At 40.5% G+C, this 24,011-nt stretch overlaps 1 protein-coding gene across 2 annotated transcripts in view; it reads left to right on the top strand.

The window, feature by feature from the left end:
- The window catches only part of CTNNA2 (catenin alpha 2), a 1,647,901-nt gene that overhangs the window by 1,521,560 nt on the left and 102,330 nt on the right, over positions 1-24,011 (top strand). For both annotated transcript variants that reach the window (XM_075261702.1, XM_075261694.1), the window contains exon 17: positions 9,469-9,603. In XM_075261702.1, the coding sequence (XP_075117803.1) occupies positions 9,469-9,603 (135 nt within the window). The remainder of the gene's footprint in view (positions 1-9,468; positions 9,604-24,011) is intronic.

Below are 24,011 nucleotides of genomic sequence, written 5' to 3'. Positions count from 1 at the left end.
CCACTTGTCACATTTTTCCTGAACACCGTTTTCTACTTGTTAAACCATCAGAAGTTGAAGCTTTAAAATGACAGAAGCAATGCCGAGGATTTCTCAGAACATCCGAGCTCTGTACAAAGACATCGGAAATAAGACGTGTTAGAAAATGGAACATATTTATTGTGCCAAGATCTATTTAGGGGAATTTCTAGAACAAAACCGGAGATTCTGGTGTCACTGTTGTCCATCTACTTGTACAACCACCACTGGGACCCCTACTAATATCAAAGGGTATATAGGGTATATCTTCTCCAGGGATTTGTGGGGATCCAGCGGAGGGTCCATTAGCAAATATACGTTATATCCCGTGCAGATCTGATTTTTATTCCGTACATTTCTATAGGACGTTCACTTCCATTACATGGCTAAAACTATAGGACTTACATGTTCTATAAATGAATGCAAATTTGGCTGTTTCTACTATTGCTAACTAGAAATGAAAATGTTCGTTGTTGTACCGTGTTAGCCAGTGGGTTGGAAATATTAAAAAAAAACACGAAAACTTGGTGATCTTCAGTAGTTGATACCTTTTTAATGGCTAACTCATAATGATGACAAATGGCTGACGTTTCGAAGCGCAGAGGCTCCTTTGTCAAAGCAAATTTAAAAACATTTTTGAAGGATGCATATATATATATATATATATACACAGAGTAGGCACAAAGGGTGTTAGATTTCAGGAGGGGTGGGGGGGGTTTGTTAGTAGTTGGTGAGACAATGTAAGCAATTGGTGGAGACATTTGCTAGAGACAATGTGGTAATTGGTGGAGACAATGTAAACACTTACAGGTCCTTATCAGTTCACAAGTAACTGTAAAAAGACATGAACCCCTGTGATGCATTAAGCCCACACTCTAGTGTCTGAAACAGTGTCATAAATTTATATTCATGTATGCGCCTTTCTCTCTTAGATCTGAAATTCCCTCTCAAAATCAGAATTTTCATGTCATTGGTGATGTTGTGGTCCCCACTGCAAAAATGTTTTGACACGGGAAGGTCAGTTCTTTGTTCTCTAATAGTATGGCGATGTGAGTTCATACGCAGTCTAAGCTGCTGTCCAGTCTCTCCAACATACAGATTTTCAGTGGAGCATTTGGTACACATAATTAAATACACTACATTGGATGTGCTGCAGGTGAAGGTACCTGGAATGTTATATTCCTTGTTCGAGTTAGGTATCTCTATCCTGTCAGTGGTCAGTATGTGGGGGCAGGTTTTGCACCTCTTATTTCCACATGGAAATGTTCCTGCGTTGGTTGGGGATGGTAATGAGCTACTGACCATCATATTCCTGAGGTTTGGTGGCTGTCTATAGCACAGGAGAGGGGGGTCCGGAAATATGGATGTTAGACGGTTGTCTTTTTGTAGTAGTGGATGTAATTTGCGTGTGATACCTCTCAGCGTCTCCAGGTGGGGGTTATAAGTGACAACCAGGGGCACTCGGTTGTTCTCCTGTTCTCCTGTTTGTTTACATTGTCTCCACCAATTACCACATTGTCTCTAGCAAATGTCTCCACCAATTGCTTACATTGTCTCACCAACTACTAACAACCCCCCCCTCCCCTCCTGAAATCTAACACCCTTTGTGCCTACTCTGTGTATATATATATATATATATATGCATCCTTCAAAAATGTTTTTAAATTTGCTTTGACAAAGGAGCCTCTGCGCTTCGAAACGTTAGCCATTTGTCATCATTATGAGTTAGCCATTAAAAAGGTATCAACTACTGAAGATCACCAAGTTTTCGTGTTTTTTTTTTTATATAACTAGAAATGAGTGAATGTCCTGAAATTGGTTTTTGATTTGATTGAATGGTCAGATTTAAATTGATGCAAATTAATATCAATGTTTGGATTTTCTGAAAAATCCAAAACTTTTTGGAAATTTTGTAACAAATTTGATGAGCACTAAATTGAGTCATTCATCTCTATTGTTAGATGCCAGGTTTTTCCTCAAGATCAGCTCCAAATTCCACCTGGAATTCGCCTCCCATTCATTCCCACTCTTCAGCTGTTTAGGGCCCACAACTTCATCTGGCACCACTCAGCTCTCTGTTTTGGACGTTTCCATTGGACGTGTCCATTGGCGTCTACTGTAACGATAATACCTAAGTAAATTACTGCAAAGAAAGCTGTCGCCCCAGGCTTGTGAGAAGTTCATCCCGGGTACTTTGATTCATTCTCCGGAACATTAGTTTTGATGTTTCCATTAGAAACCTTTGGTTGATGCGAGAATTGCTTGCATGACTGTCTGTATATTGTCCCAATTTATACTCTGATGTGTCTACTCTACAGCCGCACATATTATATGAACTCTTATGACATGATACTTCTGCTCAAAACTTTCCCTTTCCATTTTTTGATATACACCAATGTGAACTGTGCGGGTAGATTATGTAACTGTAATGTTAAACCTAATCCTCTTAAAAAAGCAGTTATCTTCGGAAACCCATGGACCTCATAGACTATATGTGGACCCGAAAGGGGCAGAAAATGCAGAGAGAAAAGAGCTGCTTGTAGGACTATTCTCTGCACATTTTTAAAGCGGAATGGGGAACGGAATCCCCAGGCGGACACTGGTCCCAGATGTGAACCTAGCCTAAGCAGCAATACCATGCCTGACCACATGGAGTGCTGTAAAAGATAAGCACACTTGTCATAGCATTCTATACTCTGTAGCTCCACCTAGAGGCAGACATATTAGCAGGTTGATCCATGATTACAGTAAAGTGATACTTGCATCACTCAATCTTCGTACATGTACATGATCTACATGACATATTTATACAGCTGATATTTTGATAAAATGTGATATATTTCAGAATTTATTTGCAGAAGTGGCCACTAAATGGCTCATAAGAAGATTGATATAGGCAAAAAATTTCTGTTTAAAGAAGAACCTATCAACCTATGTAGTGTATTACAATAGAAGATAACACCTCTATAGTTAAGCTATCATTGCATCACGACTGACAATAGATGATGTCACAGTTTATCTATTCCTGGTTCATGAACTGTGCATCTAGAAAATCCTCCCATAAATGTCAATGCGTTGGCTCCACAATATGACTTTGCTATAACACATATCACTAAATACTATTAACACAGTAGAGGAGAAGCTCAGGCAAGGTGGGGGAGTTGTATCTAGGCCTACATTTTGCCTATATTCCATTTCATGGAAGCCCTTCAAGTACATGCAATTGACGGAGTGAGTAAGGGTAAGTTCACATGGAGATTTTTGGTCAGGACTTTGAGGCCAAATCTGCCTCAAAATCAATGGGAGCCACTCAGGAGTTTTTTTCTGGGAGCCGTTTCTTCCGGCTCCCAGAAAAAAAGAAGCGACATGCTCATTCTTCTGGCCGTGTCGCCTCGCGATTCGGCCTGAAGACACTCCCTCCTACGGACTAGGTCCATTCACTGGACCTAATCCGTAGCGGAGTGCGCAGCTGGATGCCGGTGCAGTGCCCCGGCTTTTGGCCGGAACCCGGCTTTTGGTCTGTCCCTGGTTCCGGACCAAGAATCTCTGCGAACTTATCCTAACTCATCTACAGAAACCAGAAAGAGTCATGCCCTAATAGACATATAGAAGGCATTTTCTCATGAGACAACCTCTTACAAATATTTTTTTTTTTTTTTTTTTTTTTTTTTTTTTTTACAATTTCCAGTATTCTTATATTGTATGGATGTTATTTTTATTTTTCGGATAATTTCAACTTCATTCCTACCAACAAGAAATGGTATTTGGTTTTGCTCTTTTAGTTTCCGACAACCCGTAATCTATCTGTAACCTTACAAATCAGTACAATATTATAGAAATAAGCGAAACAAATGGCCCCCGTATGAGAAAAGAGCTCATTATATGCCCAACAAGACCCCATGTATGGCTTTCCTGCAGGACGTAATAGATGTAGAAGCCATGCTCATCTGTGCTTGTAATGCAACATTTGGGGATTGAATACTGATGTAGACATTACTGGCAATCACTGGATTTGTTTTCCCGCATTCAGAGGAGGATACAATGTAGACACTGTATATACGCTGTATTAACATTACATATACTCCGACGCTTTCTCCATTCCCTAGAGATATCATTTCAGAAAACACAGAATAGTTCTCCAAATAAGCTTTGTTCTAGACCAGACCATTCTTGTAAAGATGTTTGCGGATACCCAGAGGCCTTTGCGACGGGAACATCAGGAGATCCATGTTTTTGTTTTCTTGTGCTTTTAGATGCTGGTGGCATCATAAGGAATGTCTAATGCTAAGACATGGAGAATCTTGGAAGAAAATCCATAGCTCAGCTTGAAACATTAGTGAAAGGTTCTGACAGATGTAGTAGTGTTGCATTTGTTACAATCGATAGTAATATCCTGATGGGTTGCCTGTAATTTTCTTAAAATTACAGGTAATCTTGTGGGGGACCATGGGAAGAATATGCAAATCTGTCTTCCATGATGTAATTAGGAAATCAGGTGCCTCAGTGTTGCAAACCAATAGAGGGCGCTCACTGGAATGTGCAAGCCTGTCTTCCCTGATGTAATTAAGAAGACAGAATCTCAGTGATATATATGGTGGTCTCTCCCCAAGGAGTGATGATACCCCCCTAACCCAAGGTAATCTTGTATTATCCTAATTTATAAATGTAGCCAAGTCTAACATGACTTTTAACATGGCTGGCAATTTTTTTCACAATTTTTTTTTTTCTATAGCATAAAGTGCTACAATTTTTTTTTAAGTTTTCTCTCCCCGTTACATTAATTTTAAAGGGAGTTTATCATTGCCAAAATTCAATTTTACCTAAACGCACATTGAAATAGTCTATAAAAAGGCCATTCTACTCCTACCTTTCTTTCTTGTCCCCGCTGTTTCTTCTTAAACCACTTTCTTTCCTTATGTAAATGATCCTCACGGAGCATCCTGGGCGTTCCCTAAGGCCTCCGAACACCTCTCACCTCTCACCACCCCTCCACTGCTTGTGCTCAGTCTTTCCTCCTCCTTTCCGGAAATTGAGCCGAGGACTGGCGTCTGATGCCGCTCTGTCCAAGCCAATATCTCGGGCATGCACAATACCTCTCCGAGCATAGCAGACTGTGAATGTCCGAGTGGCCATATTGGAGTGTTAAGTTCTTTTGCAGGACACTCATGTAGTTGGCCACACCAAAATGGCTACATGGACATGCTCAGTCGAATGCCAGAGATTTTAGCTGGAACAGCGCAGCGTCAGAGGCCAATGACTGGCCCAATTTCCAGGAAGGAGGAGGAGAGACAGAGCACAAGCATTAAATGGGTGGTTTACAACACATGAAGCGAGAGGTGCTTGGGGCGCCTGGGGAACATCCCCAGTGCTCCGTGGTGCTCATTTCCAAAAGAAAGAGTTTTTAGAGGAAATGATGGGGAGAAGAAAAGAAGGAAACTTAGGAGTAGAATAGCCCTTTTAAAGGCCATTCCAATTTGTGTTTAGGCAAAAATAACTTTTGGCAATGATAAACTCCTTTTAATATAGATAACAAAGCGTTGCGTTACTGGGAGTAGGGCTGGAACCTGTGATATGGAAGGTTTTTTTAATTTTTTTTATTTTACTTTATTTTTTAAAATATTTTATGTTCCCCATGAGGTTATAATAAACCTTTGGGCGACATTTTAAGATCACTTTATTTCCTTCTTTTGCCGATACTTTAGCCCTAGTTACAGGAAGAACACGGCCTCCTAGAGTATGGAGTAGAGTTGATCTGGTTCCTCTAGGACCCAAGAGCTCTTGTAGTCCTCAATCCCCAGCAGACACATGACCACCAGCTCCCATACCCACATACACAACACCAATTGGTAGGGCAGGGACGGTAAAAAAAAATATATATCCATGCCTCTTTCTAGGAGGTCGTGTTCTAGTTGGCTTGGTTCTTGGTTCTTCTACAGTTGTTATCTACAGAGACATGCAAGTATGTCCTTGCCAAGATAGATGTTGACCACTTGGACCTTCCATTCTTTTACTATAGTTCTTTTTGTGAGTTATTACTCTGCAGCAAGTAAATAGAGTCAATTTGATGATGGCTACATGTCAAGTCGCTTAACTTTTTACTTCAATTTTTGAAGAACTGAGTGCTCGCTGGACCTTCTTTTGCTTAGGACAAATATTCAATACGTTGTCCTAGTGTGCATCGACATAGACCTAAACAGAGTGGCTTTATGGCACCCCTGCTCCCCCTGCCCAGTCAATAAAACTTAAAATCATGGATACACATATTGATTTGATGGAAGTCTAGGGCGAAGGCCTCACATCCTTCCCAGACTGATTAAAATTCTGCGAGTATTTGCATTAATTCCATGTTTCCTATAACGTATCAGTCTTTCATTTGCTCTTCGTATAAAGGCTTTTTAGTGGCCTCTTCTAAAAACGAGTCATAAATCCCGACTATTGCGCCGCTGACATCTCGGGCGATGGATCCGTCATCTTTTCCATTTAATTCTATAAATAATAACAATGCGAGGAGAAAGGAAATGGTATCCGTAAGACGGTTTATATGTAACCCTGAACCTACAACTTGTTAATGAAGAATATTTATAGTATCCGGGCGGTGAAATATTATTGGATTTCTGCGCCGCTCTATGGTTTGCTTATGGCTGGGTTAGTAGTAAATAACACAAGTAAATCCCTCCATTAAGCCACATCCTGACCTTAAATCATAAACTTCCAGTTTAGATATTCTTGGAATTATACAAACTAAAAAAAACATAAATTATAATGTATTACGATTCACCCGACGTGACTAAAGGACGCATTATTAAAGGACCTTGAGGAAATGGAGGTAGAAATGGAAGGATGTGTCATCTTGGCTGGACATGTCCTGATATGCATATTACAAGTTAAGCAGCTTTTGTAAATGCAAAATGACACTGTGATATGTTACCACAAAGTGATATGCTAACTATATATGAGTCTATGTGTGACTGATCGCCTAGTGGCTGTGTTGGGAATTGCAGCCTTGCAAGACCTTTGTTAGCATTCCATGATGATACTGTGATGAATTGATGTTTCCAAACTGGAGATAAGCTAAAGGGTAGAGTTGAGCGATCAGGATCGGAAAAGATCGGATTCCGATCGGCGATCGAGTAAATTTCACGATCGAGATCAGAATTCTGACCCGATCTTTTCCAGCGGGATCGAGATCGGAGGTTATCTCAAGATCGGCTCAACCCCAAAAGTGACTTTTCCCATAGAAAAGCATTGAGTCAAGGTTGAGGATCGGGATCGGAAAAGATCGGATTCTGATCGGCGATCAAGCAAATTTCACAATTGAGATCGGGATCGAGATCGGCTGGAAAATGATCGGAAATCGGATTTTAAAATCGATCTTGAAATCTCAAGATCGGCTCAACCCTACTAAAGGGGTTTTTTAGGCTGATCTATTGATGGCCTCTGTTAAATACAGGCCATTGATATCAGAGTGATGGGATTCAAACATTCGGCACCCCCATCTGTAGTACCTGGACTGGCCACTACACAGAGAAAGGACAGTTTGGGAACACTAAACCCCTGGACCATGAAAACCTCTGAGTGGTTTAATGTTCCAAATCGCAATGACAGATTTCCATTAATAGTGGACATTTCTGTAGAGGTGATATATGGGAATGGTGTGCCACAATGAGACCTCTAGGACAATGGCAATGGCTAAAAAAAGTTATGCTTTGACCCATTTCCACTCCATTGTTATTAAAGGGAGTGTGCCACCAAAACCCAGCATATCTACCTAGATTTGTAGCTAGATATTCTTGGGTGTGTTGACCCTAACCTTACAACCCAGCCATGCAGATAGATAGGTTAGGGTCATCGGAATCAAATAGTTTTTCCTCTTGTGAATTGGAGATATTGTTATTTGGCAATAGACAGATAAGCTCTGGGTTAATGTCACTTACCCCTGTGGAACAATATCTTAGTAACAGAGGCATTGGTTTACAGGAGAAAATTACCATGTTATTCAGGTGACCATAACCTATCTATCTGCAGGGCTGGATTGATATACCAGGTTCTGCTCATACACTCCTTTTAAAGGAGTTATTCAACACCTAGAAATTAAAACATGTCGTCTGCACCCCACTATATCTTTGTTTTACGGTGCCTTAGAACTTGCAACCGCAGCCGCAGCTTGCATTCGGTGGAGGAAGTTGCAACGCTCACAATACTGTTTTCCCAGCAGCTGTTTTGGTTATTGCAGATGGGGTTGCACTTTAGTAAGTGGAGAAGTACTCCGAATCCAGTGGACATCCAGGGGACGGTCGTTGAGATAGTCAAGACCTATTAGTACCTGGGTGTGCTCCTCAAGAATAAGCTGGACTGGGCTGATCACCTGGAGGCACTGCACAGAAAGGGTCACAACAGGCTCTACCTGCTCAGGAGGGCCTTTGGAGTCCAGGGGCCACTTTTTTAGGCCCATCTTCCACTCTGTGGTAGCATCAGCTATCTTCCAGAGTGGCCTGCTGGGGGAGTAGCATACCAGCCAGGGACAGAAATAGACTTGATTGGAAGGGCCAGCCCCCCTGGACCCAGTACAGGTGGTGGCTGACAGACGGACACTGTTCATGGTGAGTTCCATGCTGGAAAACAACTCCCATCCCATGTATGAGACCTTGACAGCAATGGGCAGTACTGTAAGTGACCGACTGCTTCACCACATGTCTGAGAAGGAACGTTATCAGAGATCCTTCCTCCCAACCGCGGTCAGGCTGTATAATCAACATCAGGCTAAGTGAAGATCACTCCGCACAGAGAACTAAATGATCCTGAGTCTTTCTTTTTCTTCTTAGTTGCTATGACTCCTAATATCTTTTCTATCTGCTATTCTGGGCTTGTATGTGTCTTTCTTGTAATATATTACTTTATTATCTATGCTGCTGAATTTCCCCAGGGTGGGACTATTAAAGGATTATCTTATCTTATCTTCACATTCCCTTGAAAAAGGACAACATTGTAATACCCAGAAGAGCTGATTTGCAAAGTATAGTGTCCTGAGCATTATAAACAAGAGAGGGTGTAGCGCTCATATGAGTGTATGGCCCCTTTAAATGACTGTATGAATCATAGACTAGGAGCATGAATGTAAATGTTCGAATACCCAGCAGCTATCTTATCCTAGCCTATCCTATCCTATCCTATTCCTTCCTGTGGTATATTAGAAAAATTCTATATTATAAATTCCTATCTATCCAAGTGTACATTCACCTCCTCTATAAATACACCATAAAATTCAGGTCATCTAAGGTGTCCTGTATATACCAGGAAAGTGTTTGTGCGGTGAAGGGGGATGTATATATTTAATATGCCGGCTGCATATTATTTTATCTGATTGCCGGCTTATAATGATATGCAGTTAACACTACAAGCTGAGTTACATTTAATCAAGTCTACTGATGTTCCTGTTTTATTTCCCTGCAGTGTCCTGATTCTGCATGCAAACAAGATCTGCTCGCCTACCTCCAACGGATTGCGCTCTACTGCCACCAGCTTAATATCTGTAGCAAGGTGAAAGCCGAAGTGCAAAACCTGGGAGGAGAGCTCATCGTTTCAGGGGTGAGTGCCTGACAATAGAATTATTTATATAGTGTTGTAAGGAAGTCACATGTATTAAATGGTCATCCAACATTGCACATATACGGATAAATATCAGTTACTGCAGTACATATATCTACCACTAGGAGGTAGTACTAATATTCCTAAATAAAGAACCTTCTGCTCGGAACAGATAAACAATGGACCAGGGTTACTATTGTGGCACATCTAGTTTGGGCTAATAATTTGCTTGACATAGGGGTGTGGCTTAAATGTTCCTCAATGTGCCAAAAAATAACCAAGATTGTGTCATAAAATTCTGGTAGGCTGGCTAAAACTGGTATAAATGTAGACTAGACAGTGTAAAGAGCCTCAAGATTTATCAGCCAGAATCAGACACTGTGATAAATCGGGTGCAGTGTCTAAGCTATTAGTAGATCTGGGCCAATAGGTTTTAACAGAACAGCACACCTTGTGGTTAGTCATGGTATTGCAGATAAAATCTATTAAAACTTTTCAAGCCAAAATGTTAAAGGACAATGAATTCATCTTTTTATACAGTTATATATAGAACAAGTCGTATTTAGGTTATAGCATATGGGAAATATTTGCCATATTATTGGACATATTGGGTTATTTTCCAGGGTTTTGGCCAGAATAGAATTAAAGGCTTTTTGTTATCCAGGATAGGGTGGGGCTATGGGTGTTGTAAAAAAAAAATAATAATAATAATAAAAGAAGCGATAGTCACCTACCCCCAGTCTTTGGATCTGACTGTGCCTCCCCCATTCCCTCCACTGCCAATCATGTGCCAATTTTGGGTACTGGTTATGTCACTGATAATATATCACTAGTACCTAACATGTGACCTCGGAGGTAAGGCTATGGGTGACATGGGCATTTGTACTTCTGATACAACCACTGATGACACTGGATTAGATGGGGGGCGCACTGCAATAATGGTTATCCTGGTTATCCTGGAAAACCTCTTTAAACTCACAAAACATCAGACAGTGAATAAAACGGAGACTTCCTACCTCTATTTTAGGTACAATATTCTGTGACAATTTCTTATAACATTAAGGATTCCAGTTTTCTTATTTACATCTTCAAATTTTCCGCCTAGACACAGAATTAAAGGGGTTGTCCAGGCACATAAAAAAAAATTGCTTCAATGTGTTTAAAATTGAAATTGATCAATTTGTTACTTTTTTAAAAAAATAAATCCATAATGAAGTTGAAGACAAGCTTTGCAATCTACTTTAATAAAGAAAACTCCTAGACAGTTGTTTATCAGAGTAAAGCTGGCTAGGTGAGAGGTCATAGACTTCTTGCAATCGCCCTGAAAACCGGATAGGTCTTTTTGAAGGAGATATTCTGGTTTGCCTTTAATGCTATATTATGTCTATCGATTTCAGGAAATTTTCTTTAGTGGAATATATATATATAAACTCCTTGCAGATGTTGTTCCTGGCGGGATTCAAACTCAGGATTGCAGCGTTGCAAGGCCACTGTGTCACCCCTCTTTAGTGGAATATATTGCAAAGTTTGTTTCCTTCCGAAAAAAAAAAAAAATTATGACAAAAGTACAAAACATTTATTCATATGCATTAATTGTGAAGGCTGCCCCGATGCTTAAAATTGACTTATTGTCTGACCTCCTTCTTCATCACAACCGGACATCAATGTATTTTTCATAATAAAGTATATTAATAAGAATAGTTGAAATACTTTGAAATAACTTTTTATGTGGATGGACAATCCCTTGAATCATGAAATTCTGGATTAAGCCAACATTGAGAACCTTTATGAAAATGTGTGATAAAACAGTATGCACTAAGCTCTTAAAGGGATCCTACCATTGGATACCCTATTTTTCTGACTAACACATAGGAATAGCCTTAAGAAAGGCTATTCTTTTCCTATCTTTATATGTCTTCTCTGCACCACTGTTCAGTAGAAATACAGGTTTTCTTCAGTATGTAGATGAGTTCTCTCACAGCACTGGGGGTGGGTCCCAGCGCTCAAACAGCACAGGGGGCATCCCCAATGCTGTGAGAGAACTCTCCAGCACTGTCTTTATCTTCTTCTGGAACGTCGTGTCCCTGTGTCTTCTTCCATCCTGGGTTTCAATCTTCTAGGCATGTGCAGTCGGCTCTGCCATTGGGATGTATAAGCGGCCACAAGAAAATGGCCGCTTGCACAGCTTACTGTGTAAGTGGCCATTTTCTTGTGGCCATGAGCATGCACGAGGCCTGATGGCAGAGCCAACTGTACATGTCTATAAGATTGAAACTTAGGCTGGAAGAAGACACAGGGAGAGGGCGTTTCAGAAGAGGATAGAGGCATTGCTGGAGATTTCTCTTGCAGCATTGGGGACGCCCCAGTGCTGTTTGAGTACTGGGGACCACCCCCAGTGCTGTGAGAGAACTCATTTGCATACCGAAGAAAACCCGGATTTCTACCAAACAGTGGCACGGAGAAGACATATAAAGGTAGGAGAAGAGTAGCCTTTCTTAAGGCTATTCCTACGTGATAGTCAGAAAAAAAGGGTATCCAATGATAGGATCCCTTTAAGCTTCCCTGGCGGCAACAGACTCGAACAATTTTTTTATTTAAATCTATGTCTACGCAGATGATTTGGAACCCAGTATGAAAAAATCACTCTAACAAAATTCTGTACTGAGATATTAATTGGAACATCATTTTGAACTAAATTGAAAAAGGTGATCAACATTTAATTCAAGGCACAAATACAAGATAATAATTAGCAAAACCTGATGTCATAAAATAACATTTCTTTTGTTGAATTAATTGATAAAATTTTAAAGACTAAACTTAAATTAGTGTCCTTTCAAGTCTCATCTCATTTCCAAACTGATATAAAACCCGTAGAGATTCCATATTAATTTGGTAGAAATTAAAAGTTGAGGATTTTTGCTAATATAAATAATTAAAAATTATTCAGACTTTTGAGATTTTCTCTAATTATCTCAGTTGTGACAATATTTTGTTTTAATTGGTTGCCAATCGATAGGATCACAAACGTAGGAATCTGGGTCTCTGACAAGTCCCAGACCACAGAAAGTTTCTGGTCGCATTCATTGGCAAACAATCAAAGCAAAACACTGTCTTAAAACTTTGCAAAATTGGAAAATATTTATATTTACAAAAAATTTTAAATTTTAGTTGTCGACAAATCTAAATATGGTTATTCTCATCAGAAAACCCCTGTAGGTTATGTTAAGTTATCCTAGTTATATGTCAAGAATTAAAAGAAAAAAAAATCTCTACCGGGCCAAAAACTTTGCCTCAAAAAAATTATTGGAATAATTTGGCCACAAATTTGCATCCTACATTCCATGTTTTAAAGATTCATGAAGAATCATAACCTTTATACACAATTCATTCTTTGAACAATACAAGTGTATAAAGCCATTCTCTTCCATCTTGTTCCATCTTCTATATTGTATGTTTAATTTTCTTCATAGAAATTAATATTTTACAATAACAAATTTGATATATTTTGTATTACTGTTATTATTAACTAAATTGATTAAAAAAAAAATAAAAATCTAGACACGTATGGTAGCCAAGTTAGGTATTAACCATGCCAACCTTTTACCTATTGGCTCATATATCATTTGAGTTACTGAGCCTTGTGTATATTGAATGTAACTTTTTGAATTCTGAAATCATTTTTTGGTCCCACCATATCACTTCCTCTAGTAGAATGTAGTAGACATTGACAATAGTTTTATTTCTATAACTTATAATTGTTTATTTTCCTTTACAATTGCATTGATTTCAACACAAAATGAATCTTGACTATGCTTCGCTCTCATCTTATCTTATCTTCGGCCAGTCTTCTCGGCCGGTTATCGCTATGGGATAATTCTCTCCCACCCTTGACACTATGTATCTCCAAAACCTGTGGCTGAATATTCCTCTTGTATGATCTTCACAACTCTTCACTCTCGTCTTTCAAAAAGTTGTCACTGTAGCATCCCTATCCATCCTTCGGGCTTCATCGATGGTAACCCCAAGTGTTACCATTTGACCATTTATGAAATGGCTCGCCATCGCTCTTGCCGCTTCATTCCATATTGCCAAGCGCCATTTCAGAAGCCCGAAGCCATCTTTAGACATTTCCTCCCGCAGCTCTTTTTTTCCGTTTTGCTGTCTGGACATTTTTGTATTCTTATTTTCCACTTGTTTAGACTGATACTAATCAGTTCCTTTTCTTTAACCGATCCTGCTGGTCTGTTTCATCTCTTGTCATCTCCGGTTCTTCAGTAAAGGAACAAGTGCACATTTCAAGATAAAATAATCACAGTTATAAATATGCAATGACTTTAATCTGCTATGAAGATCTTTATTATTCTAAGTTTTTGAAAATGAGTTCTGTTCATAGATCAAAGCTTGTCTTATTTAAGCAGGTCAGTCTGTACGTTAGATTCAGAGAGTCACTACTGTTCTGGAAGTAAAGAATCCATGAAATCAGGTTCATTGTATTGCTCTGATCTATCTTCAAAGGGGTTTTCTTCTCCCAAAAATATATCCAGGAGCTACAGTATGTTCTATGTTATTTTTAACATTGTATTTTTTTAAACCATGTTTTTATATTCTATGCCTATCATTTTTTTTTGAATTATTAGGCTGACTATTCTAGTATTACACCTCCTATTAGTTGGCTTAAATTATACTAGAAAAACTATCCCCTGTCAATCCCTATTTACCTGAACTGCCCCAGTCGACAGATGACCACTGGACGGCGATCCCTTCCAATATATGACACAGAATGCAGACAAGTCAAACAACAACAAAAGGGAGATCAGCTAGCCAAAGGATTGGTAACAGTCAAGCAGCGCAGTACAGAGTCCAAATCCAAGAGAATAGTTAAAAATAAAGGCAGAGTTCAGGAATATGTATGGAGATCACAACAGCAAAGAGTAGATAGCCAGCACGCACAAGGCAATAGCGAGCACCAAGGTGAATGAAAGCAAGCAATAAATAGGGAGGAAGAACCCGCCCCAGACCTGATAGGAAGATAGATTGTCAAGTACACAGGTAAAGCTAAAGGTCCATTCACACGGAGGAAAATGGCGCTTTATTTGGCACTTAATTTGCCACGCCGAAAAAAAAGCCTCCCATTGACTTCAATGGGTTCTGCTAGTTTTTTTTTTCCATTAATGGAATTTTACGCAAGCGGAAAATTCTGCTAATGGAAAAAGAAAGCTAGTAGAACCCATTGAAATCAATTGGAGGCTTTTTTTCAACGTGGAAAATTCAGCGTGGAAAATTCCACGAGTGGAAGAAAGAGCTAGCAGAACCCATTGAAATCAATAGGAGGCTTTTTTTTCAGCGCTAAAAATTCAGCGCCAAATAAAGTGCCATTTTCCTCCATGTGAATGGACCCTTAGGGTAAGTTCACATGGGGTTTTCCAAAAACCGGGTAGCAGCGACTGAAAGCCGATGCACTGCACCGGCATCCAGCCATGGACTCTGCTCCAGATTAGGCCCAATGAATAGGCCTAGCCCAGAAAAGACCTCAGTACCCTGACCAAAAAACTTTGTGTGAACCTACCCTTAGACTTGAATGGAGCCACTCTACTGACTCACTGTATACTGCTGTGTAAGCTTTTTGGTTTTGTATCAGTACTATGTTAAATCGTATTTCAGATTATTTCTGCCATAGAAGAATATTTTTAGAATTGAGCGAATTTTTTAAAAATTCAGCAACTTCTCTGAATTTTCCGAAACTATTCAATTTGATCAGAATTAATATGCAGCGAATCGTGACATCCGTTTTAATAGTATGGCACTAAGGGTAAGTTCACATGGGGATTTTTGGTCAGGATTTTGAGGCCGTATCTGCCAGGACCAGGTTCAGGTTCCGGACCAAAAAACTCTGTGTAACCTTACCCTTAGACTTGAATAGAGCGACTCTACTGATCACTGTATACTGCTATTTGAGCTGTTTGTTTTTTTATCAGTACTATATTATATCAGATGAAAATAAAAATATTTTTAGAGATGAGCAAATTTTTCAAAAATTCGATTCGACAACTTCTCCAAATTTCCCGATACTATTCGATTTGATATGAATTAATATGCGGCGAATCGCAACATCTGTTCCAATAGTACAGCACTGCCCGTACTTCCCACAAACCGCGCGGATATATGGTGCACACCTAGAAACGATTAACCCTTCTATGTCTGAAAGCATTCTTCGTTTTTGTGCAGCCCGCCAGTAGTAGTATAATAGTAGTAAAGGATTGTGCCCTGTTAGGCTTGAACTCACTCGTTTAGGACAGTGGTCCCCCAACCTTTTTTCCACCAGGAACCAGTTTCAGCCCGGTGGGGGTGGGAAGGGGTGTGGACGGGGGTGGGGGGTGGTTAGGGGCGGGGTTAAGCATGGGCGTGTAGATTAGAATCATGTACATATGAAAACACAAGAGAAAGTGCAAACTGATGGACACTGCAGGTTATGAAGATGGCTACTGATGACAGACACTGTTATGAAGATGGCTACTGATGATGGACATCACTCCTAATGCTGCTATTAACTTCACTACAGCCTCACTACAGCCACATTACATGTCACAGGGACAAGTGACATGTAATGTAGTTGTCCAAAGTTCGGTAGATGAGTGCAGGGTGGAGCCAAGACCCTCTGAATGTCCTGCATAGTCCTAGAATCCCGGACATACAGCGGGTCCCGGCTCAACCCCGTACTTTGCTCACCTTATCCCGATGAGCAACAACCAAGCGTCAGTGTTGTGGAGGGCTGGTGGGTCCTTGCTCAACCCCGGGCACTCGCCAGCTCCACAGCAGCTGCTGACTCCTCGCCACCGGTACGTGGACCGGTGCAACATGCCCCGCGGCACTGGCAGTTGGGGACCCCTGGTTTAGGATATAGATCCTTCTGGCCTAAAGTAGATTACGGTTTATTTCAAGTAGAAAATGCGGCTGTATTTTTATACAATTCTAACGTTCACATTTGATTCGGGCTCACAATGGCTATTACTGTCGATCATGTCTGTGAAGCCAGCTACATTTCGGTTAACTAGCAAGGCGATAAATAAAACATTTGTGCATTTATCTGGTCTCTGGCATTTCTGGAGTCTGGATCTTGTAGCCGGGCTGTGACTCAGGTGCACACACAGAATAACAACAGCTGGTAATTGGACTTGCACTTCGGTGCTGGGCTCAACAATTGGGTTTATGTCTAAGGTTTAGCATCACAAACAAATAATTAACAAAAGATGAGGTAAACAAAGCCGGTAGAAATATGGCAGACGTGCGGAGGGAGAAGGAGTATGGAAAATGTACAGAAAGGGAAAAAACAGAAACATTAATAATTGACTGGCGAGACGTCTATCCCTCAACAAACGATGGACTCCAAGTACAATATACTGCATCGTGATTGATGTGTTAAGGCTAAGGTCCCACGTGAGTTTATTATACTCATGACCTATAAGAATGTGATCTGTGGGGGTCCAACACCCGAATCCTGCATAGATCAGCTATTTCCCTACCTGCAGGGGATGGGGTGCAGGCTGATCCCATTCATGTTATAGCAAAGGGAAAGCAGCCTCATCCACTACATAGTGGTGGGTCTTTGGATTTGCAGCTCCTATTAGTTGAATAGGGGGACCCTTTTATATGCACCAGCTTCTGGCGCTCTAGTGCTGAGTTCACACAGAGTTTTTTGGACTGTATTTTAATGCAATGGCCGCCTCAGAATTCACTTCCAAAAAACGCCTCCCGCGATTGGATGCCAGTGCAGAGCACTGGCTTCCAGTTGCGGCATTCCACTCTGTATTATGCCCAAATGAATGGGCCTAGTTGGGAGGGAGTTTCGCGCCGTGGACGCTGCGACTGATTTAGCCATGGAATCTGCGACAAGATAGAAGTGAACGGCTTCCATTGAAGTCAATGGGAGGGGGTTTTTTTATTTTTTTTTTATTCTGAGGCGGATTCCGCGTCAAAGTCCGGTCCAAAAAACTCCTTGTGAACTCAGCATAAGGCTGTTGGAACAGCTGATCTGTGCAGGTTCTGGGAGTCGGAACCCCGACAGGTCATATACTGATGACATTGTCTGTGGATAGGTCATCCGTATGAAAACTCAATTTTGAGATTCGAAGACCCTTTCAATCCCCCTGTAGTTTTGTTACATGTGAACACTAAAGCAGAGATATTCTCATCCAAGTTATCCAGAAACAAGTTCTTCCTAAGGCCCACATTCACATCTATTTAGTTATCTCTCTTCATGTTTCATGCACAAATCAAGCGGAGACCACACAGACACTATTATTGTCTATGAGGTCTGGGGGTTTCCTTAAGTAACCGCTTTTTTATGCACATATATTTCCATTTGGGGGGTTCTCAAGTAGACTGCCCAAATGGAAACCCAAATACAGATGTGAATAGGGCCTAATATTGGTGGGACTATCAGCAACAATGGACCTATTTTTTATGTGGAAGAAAGATCTTTGGGCCCCCGGAGAGTCCAGTGCCTGGTAGCGATTGTTATCCCTACAACCCCAAGGCTCATGAACATCACAGTCTCTTCAAACAGTTCATCAACAGGGGTCCCAGGTGTCAGACCCCTATCAATCACATATTCTAACGATAGGTCATTAATATACAAGAAAGCCCCTTTAATGATTTCTGTTTTCTACTGTATTGCTCGCACAGTCTTTGTTGTAAAAAGCCATGACCCAACTCACATAGAAGTCTATAGACCCCTATTATACTTTTGTTTGCTTCTGATTTCATATGGAGGTTTCCAGATTTTTTTTTTTTTTTTTTTTTATACTTCCTTAAAAGAAGTCTGTCAGCAGGAAAATCAATATCAAGTCAATGACAGTACCTTGTAGGGTAATACCATCCAGATGTTCGTCAAAAATGGATCTGCAATGCAAAATAAGAAGGACATCGTTGGAAAGTATAGAAGCCATCCTATAAGGTAGTGTCATTAGTTTGATATTGATTTTCCTGCTGACAGACTCCCTTTAACAACTTCTGAACTTGTCACAATTTTAGTCCTCCCAGTGTTACCTCTACTTTTGTGAATTTGGAAGGAGGATTGCTTATACTGCTCAAGTAAGGTTGCTGATGTCCCAGCAGTGTAGGATCAATGGCCATTGCACGTGGTGGCACAGGCAGAAAATTTTAGTGGTCTTACGGCTCGTTCACATGGGGGGCAGATTTTGACCATATTTTGACTTGGGGAGCCAAGTCAAAATATCCTAAAAACCCGCCTGCCACGATGTCGCGGTCGCGGCTTCCCTCACCCCGGAGTCGGCTCAAATGAATGGGCTGACGCCAGAGGTTGCGGTTTCCACCTTAAGAAAGGGCAGCTCGCTTCTTTTTTTCCCGCTATCGGCAGTTACCGATAGCAGAAAAAAGAACGCTAGTGGTCTCCATAGACCACCATTGTAAACGGGCGGATTATGATGTGGATTCCATTGTCAAAATCCGCCCCTTTGGCCCCGTGTGAACTAGCCCTTAGTGGCAATAGAAGTGCTCCCAGAGCTGAAGTCCCGCCTCCAGTGCACTGACTGCGCCCTGAGGGCGCATGGAGGAGGTGATGTGAAAATTGATCGGTCAGGGTTTGTTTTGTTACATCAAGTAATATTCCATCGGGCTATAGCAATAGGGAAGCAGCCTCGTCCACTACATAGTGTTGGTTCTTGGGTAAATAACACACAAGAAACCAGACTTAGACTAAAGATAACCCTGATTGTAGTGGGAACAGAGCTCTAGAGGTAAACCATGCCCTAGTTTTCCTACCTACACATTTATTAAGTAATGTATTTACTTTTGTTACATTTCTCCTTGTTCAGTGGGAATAAAAAGTGGAGACACATTCTAAGTTACAGAATAGTGAGGTTAATATATCCAAAATGTTCCGTAATGAAACCGCGGAGAGAACGATGAATTAAACATTTCATTTTCTCCCATTTTCTGAATCCTGCAGAAAGAAAGACAATTTTGGACATTGTACAATTTAAAGTGAATATTTGCTCTTGGACACCGTTTATAGTCTCAATAGGTTAGAAATTCTTCTAATTTCTTAAAGGGAACCTGTCACATAAAAATGCTATTCGATCTGCCGGCAGCCTGTTATAGGGCAGGAAGAGTCGGGCAGGTTCAGTTATAGATTTGTAGAAGTATATTCAGTCATTTATCCTTAGAAACTTCAGCTCTTTCTATGCTGTGAAGTCAAGTGGGCGGTCCTATCAGTGACGGACCGCCTCCTATCTACAACTGTGCATACAGAGACAGCTGTCAGTCACTGATAGGACTGCCCAATGGACTTTTCAATCCAGAAGGTGCACAGAAAGTTGATATGGTCCCTATAACTGTGGATAGAGAGAATATAACTGAACAAATAGAACTGGGTTTGAGCGATCGGGTTCCGATCAGCGATCAAGTAAATTTCATGATCGCGATCGGAATTCTGGTCCCGATCTTTTCAGGCGGGATCGAGGTCAGAGGTTATCTCAAGATCGGCTCAACCCTATTCATGCATATATCATAAATAGGGTTGAGCGATCGGGAAAGATCGGATCCCGATCGGTGATTGAGCACATTTCACTATTGGGATTGGGATCGGCTGGAAAATGATCGGAAATCGGATTTTAAAAATGATCCTGAAATCTCAAGATCGGCTCAACCCTAAATAGAACTGATTTATTTATTTAGTGTCTCTTCTCTGACTTGGCTTTTTTTTAACTAGTTTTTTTTTTGTTTTTTTTTTTAGACAAATTTGTTGCAATTCTCTAGGGTAAGGGAGTCAGACTTTGCTTAGGAGCTGTAGTAAATTTTTAAGCCAAGTTAGACGTGGAATACCTTTGTACAACATTTTTGCAAGTTTTCAAAAAGTTAGCCTATAACTTAAGCGCCATCTATACCCATCTAGGCCATGACTAGCCCAAGGCATGCCGAAATTTCTAAGGGGCTCCTGCCTCTTGATAATATATCAGGCACACATCCAAGCACCATAATGGAAATCTGCACCAGTCATTAGTTTCCTGACGTGAAATACAATGAATATATCAATTTGGGGCATCCCTGTCCCCCAAAGCTCTCGTCCACTTTTGCAAAAACTGGTGAGTATGGTGCAAAACAGAAGATGTGGGATAGTTTGGTGCAAGAAAGCTCTATATGCCAAAGATGTGCCGCACTTGCCTCCATCTGCACCAGAAAACTGACATAGATGGGTTAATAAATTGCCCCACTGTGTACGGCTAGTATTCCTTACAGAAAAAGACTTTATACCCTACCCCTGCACTACTTGCTTCCTAAAGATCCCCGTCCAGACATATTCATTAGAGATGAACACATTTTTCAAAAATTTGATTCTACATCTTTGTAGGATTTTCCGATACGATTCGATCTGAATTAACTTGCGGCGAATCACATTAAAAACAGCTATTTCCTGGCTGCAGAGAGCCTGTATAATGGTGGAGAACACTGAGCCTTGCAGTGGTTTTTAGTGATGTCCCACTAGGGGACCTGAACCAGCGATGCACTGATCACTTGTTCAGCACTATAGATTGCAATACATTTGCAGACGCATAGGCCGGCTTCCTCACTTCTGGTCAGGATCAACTAGGTATTGGGGGGCTACTAGCAGCCTGGGGTCACTGGCCAGACCCTGGGGTCCAGAAGCTGCATATCAGCACCCACTGATCTTGCCGTGGGGGTTACCGAGAGGGACATGTAGCATGGTGGAACCCCTTGGATGCCACAGTCGTGTTTGACCGTGGCATCCAAGGGGTTAAAATCCACCGTGCTCTGACTGGGGGCTAGAGCAGGGCGTTAGCTACTTTGTTAACCCTTGTTTTACCATATTCTTATGTACAACCCACCACCAACCTTACTTCCGGGAATTTGAGTGTAAAATACAATATCTATTGAGAACATCTTGGTCCAGAAGTTCTGCCCCATAAATTTACATATAAGGCTACATGCCCACGTGTGTATATAGCCAGGAAGTCATTTGGCACATGGATGATATCTGTGTGCTGCCTGTGTCTCCACTGTTCTCAGGTGTAGGACCTGTCCTGAGTTTTGCCCTGGGCTCACTGCTGCATACAGGGGCTTCAGGATAATACTTGGGTATGTGAATGTGGGCATAGAAATGCGTCAGTGTCATGAACATGGTCATGTCCATGTAGCCTAACCCTGTATTATACCCTAAAATGGAATTCACATAAATGCTGCTATTAAATATAGAATTATTTCTTTATCCTATTTCTAACCTGTAAAAAAAAAAAAAAAAAAATCTAATATGCAGATTCATTTCGGAAATTGCAGGAAGGGATTGCGGAGCACTTTGACACAGTGCGGTGGTTCCCTGCATCCTCTGGATCCAGTTTTAATGTCTTTTTAATTACAAGCGGTAGAGTCAGGGAGCTAGTTATCATCCCTCTTACTGTTCATCATTAATATGCATGGAGACCTCTGCCACCGGCCAACCTAGCTGACGGGAAGCCGCTTACATGCCACTTTAAGGAAAAGTTTAGCTGAAGAGTTGGGAAGTGATAGTAGTATTTTCCTACATGGGGACACCAGTGTGTGACCTGTGATGGCTTCCCTTAACATCATGTCCTCTCTGGCTTGAATTTTTCTCTTTTACTCAACTTATGAATGTTCAAATGGGAAATAATACCGAAAGGTTGCGTTCTAAAACTCTCGTATTAAAAGTAAAGTAAAACTGAGTTCTTATTATCATCTACTTTATATGACACATTGTTAAGTTTGATCTATTACTAGGGTTGAGCCGATCTTGACTTTTCAGGATCGATTTTGAAATCCGATTTCCGATCATTTTTCATTCGAACCCGATCTCGATCCCAATTCTGATCCCAATGCAAGTCAATGGGATTTTTTTTACTAATCAGAGATCGGATTTTAAAAACAATCCTATTCACTATACAGCATGGAATCTAACAATTGAATGCTTTCATAGTTAGAATCCACGCTGTGTAGTGATTTTTTTTAAATTACTAAGTAGCCAGAGGATTTTTTTTAATCCTCTGGCTACTTAGTTCCCCCTGGTGTCCACTTACCTGCAGAGATGGCTGGTCCGGTGCCCGGTGCTCTCGTTCTTCTTCGCCTCGCTGCCCCCGCCTCCCAGGTTAAGAGAGTGTGGACGGGTTAGGAGAGTGTGGGCGGGTACTGGGAGGGGAGACGTCATGTCTCCCCGCCCTGTACCCGCCCACTCTCCTAAGCCACAATCTACATAGGGGCTCACAATCTACATAGAAAAAAAAAAATTAAGAAAAAACATTAAAAAAAACTTCTACGCATTTGCCTGCAATGATTTCACAGTCAAGCTACTCGCAGCAATTTTACATTGTTTTTTTTTTTATAAGGTTCTTTAAAAATCTTGTTTGGATTTGTATCTATTTTCCTATTGGTAAAATAATACTTATTAATTTGCCATAATTTTTTTATTTTTTTTTTAGTTCTTTTCAACACTTTGTAATTTTACAATTTTACTGTGCCTTTATAACCATATAAAAAATGCAGTATTTTTTTTTTAATGTCAAAATGCACTCTCTCTATTTTTTTTTTTATACACTTTCTTGACTATTAAAAAATTGTCAGATGTGAAAATGTCATCTTCTCTCTATCTGAGTTCTTCATAAGCCAATGCCATTTGGAGACACATGTCAAACTGGCAATATACTCTATCACAGAGAAGACGATAGAAGCGTCTTCATGCTTGTCCAACCTCACTATGTGAGAGCAGTGGCCCTTGGTATTACATTTTTTTTTAATGGAATCGGGTTGTTGCTAAAAATACCGACTGTGATGTAAAAAAAAAAATACAATAAAAATAAAATTGTCAAACTAAAGATAATCAATTAATTTATATTATATTATATATATATATATATATATATATATATGACAGCGTATAATAAAATAATAATAATAATAATAATAATAATAATAATAATAATAATAATAATATTATTATTATTAATCAAAATATGAAGTTGTTTGGTGTGATATTATATTGTTTTATTATAAAAGGGATTCAGTCACTTGAATCCCATTTTTGCTGCGTTGCCGTTCCGTAGATATCCCGGTTTTCTTCAGTATGTAAATGAGTTTTCTCGCAGCACTGGGGGCGGTCCCCAGTGCTGTGAGAAAACTCTCCAGCACCAGCCTCTATCTCCTTCTGGCATGCCCTCTCCACAATGTATTCTTCCAATGACTTCTACTGGCTTTAAATGGCACACATGCGCAGTTGGCTCTGCCATCGGACATGCCTGAGGCCGTTTTCTTGTGGCCACTTGCACAGTAGGCTCATGTAAGCGGCCACAAGAAAATGGCTGCAGACATGTGCAGTCAATTCTGAACGATGGCAGAGCCAACTGCGCATGTGTGAATTTTAAACC

The sequence above is a fragment of the Leptodactylus fuscus genome, chromosome 1, assembly GCF_031893055.1.
Source record: "Leptodactylus fuscus isolate aLepFus1 chromosome 1, aLepFus1.hap2, whole genome shotgun sequence".
Taxonomy (NCBI): Eukaryota; Metazoa; Chordata; class Amphibia; order Anura; family Leptodactylidae; genus Leptodactylus; species Leptodactylus fuscus.
The sequence above is the reverse complement of the archived record's forward strand: the minus strand, read 5'-3'. Positions and strand labels throughout refer to the sequence as shown.